This window comes from Etheostoma spectabile, chromosome 20 (assembly GCF_008692095.1).
Source record: "Etheostoma spectabile isolate EspeVRDwgs_2016 chromosome 20, UIUC_Espe_1.0, whole genome shotgun sequence".
Taxonomy (NCBI): domain Eukaryota; kingdom Metazoa; phylum Chordata; class Actinopteri; order Perciformes; family Percidae; genus Etheostoma; species Etheostoma spectabile.
This window is the reverse complement of record NC_045752.1, coordinates 22,353,093-22,354,134: the sequence shown is the minus strand read 5'-3', so window position 1 is coordinate 22,354,134 and position 1,042 is coordinate 22,353,093. Positions and strand designations below refer to the sequence as shown.

The 1,042-nt window shown below is 36.5% G+C and overlaps 1 protein-coding gene and 1 long non-coding RNA gene across 4 annotated transcripts in view; one reads left to right on the top strand and one right to left on the bottom strand.

Moving 5' to 3' along the window:
- LOC116669643 (uncharacterized) overlaps positions 1-1,042 on the bottom strand; it is a 21,539-nt gene that overhangs the window by 5,163 nt on the left and 15,334 nt on the right. The gene's annotated exons all lie outside the window — the stretch shown is intronic.
- The window catches only part of LOC116669639 (F-box only protein 38), a 33,891-nt gene that overhangs the window by 21,856 nt on the left and 10,993 nt on the right, over positions 1-1,042 (top strand). For all 3 annotated transcript variants that reach the window (XM_032499574.1, XM_032499573.1, XM_032499572.1), the window contains one exon: positions 526-628. In XM_032499574.1, coding sequence (XP_032355465.1) covers positions 526-628 — 103 coding nt within the window. The remainder of the gene's footprint in view (positions 1-525; positions 629-1,042) is intronic.

Sequence of the window (1,042 nt, the reverse complement as noted above, 5' to 3'; positions counted from 1 at the left end):
CACACACACAATCCAATTTAAAGACAATTGTCTTCACTTTGACTTTGTCTTATAGTCACTGATTATCAGTGTTAAAAAGGTGTAATGTATTCACTGTCATTCAGAGACCAAGGGGGTGAACACTTTATGAATGTACTGTATGTGCACATAATAATTGTATAAGATTTGGAACATTTTAAATTCCCATATTAAACTTGTTACAAAGTGATTTTCAAAGTGCAATATTATTAAGGTTTTTCTCCCCTTGGGGGAGCCAAAGTGTTGCTGGTGGAGCTCGGAGGGAAAGACAAGAAGTCAGAGCGACTTTTCCCCTTACGTTTGTTATATAAACATGGGAAGGCAAAGGTTAATGTATTGCGTTTCTGTTATAAATGCTTTTAGTGGACAAAAACAATTTGATGTGAACTCCATTGAGCCAGGATACACACACACATGCGAGGGAAAGGCAACATTGGCTTTAAAAGTTGTATACTATATAAATTTTGTTAGTGTGATTGACATGCTGAGTTGCTTTTGTTTATGCAGATTTTGTCTCTGAAGAGTAAAAACCTGGTGGGCATCACTTTGACCAACTGTGGAATCACTGACCTGGTCCTCAAAGACTGCCCCAAGATGATGTTCATTCATGGTAACAGACTAATATGACTCCTGTAGATGGTTTTCTCATTTTTGTTTTTGCAGTACTTTCACTAAAGATGTACAAATGTGGAATTTGTAAGGTAGGTAGATACTAGAGGAGAAAGCCTAGCCAACCACAAAAAATTGACCCATGTTGACCTTAAAGGGCATATATAATAAAGTCATTAAAAAAAGATAACCAACTTGTCTTGGTTTATAGAAGACTAGGGCTGGGCATTGTTCAAAATCTTTCAATCCGGTGTCAATTTCAATACCTCAGTTTCGATGCCGGTTCCTTAACGATACTTTTCGGTACCATATGTTTTAAAATCCATCAACAAAAATCCATTAAACACAAAACTTATTTTCCACCTTAATTGTGAATCGAAACAGAATTCTGGTAACACTGCTCACTCAGAGTAAC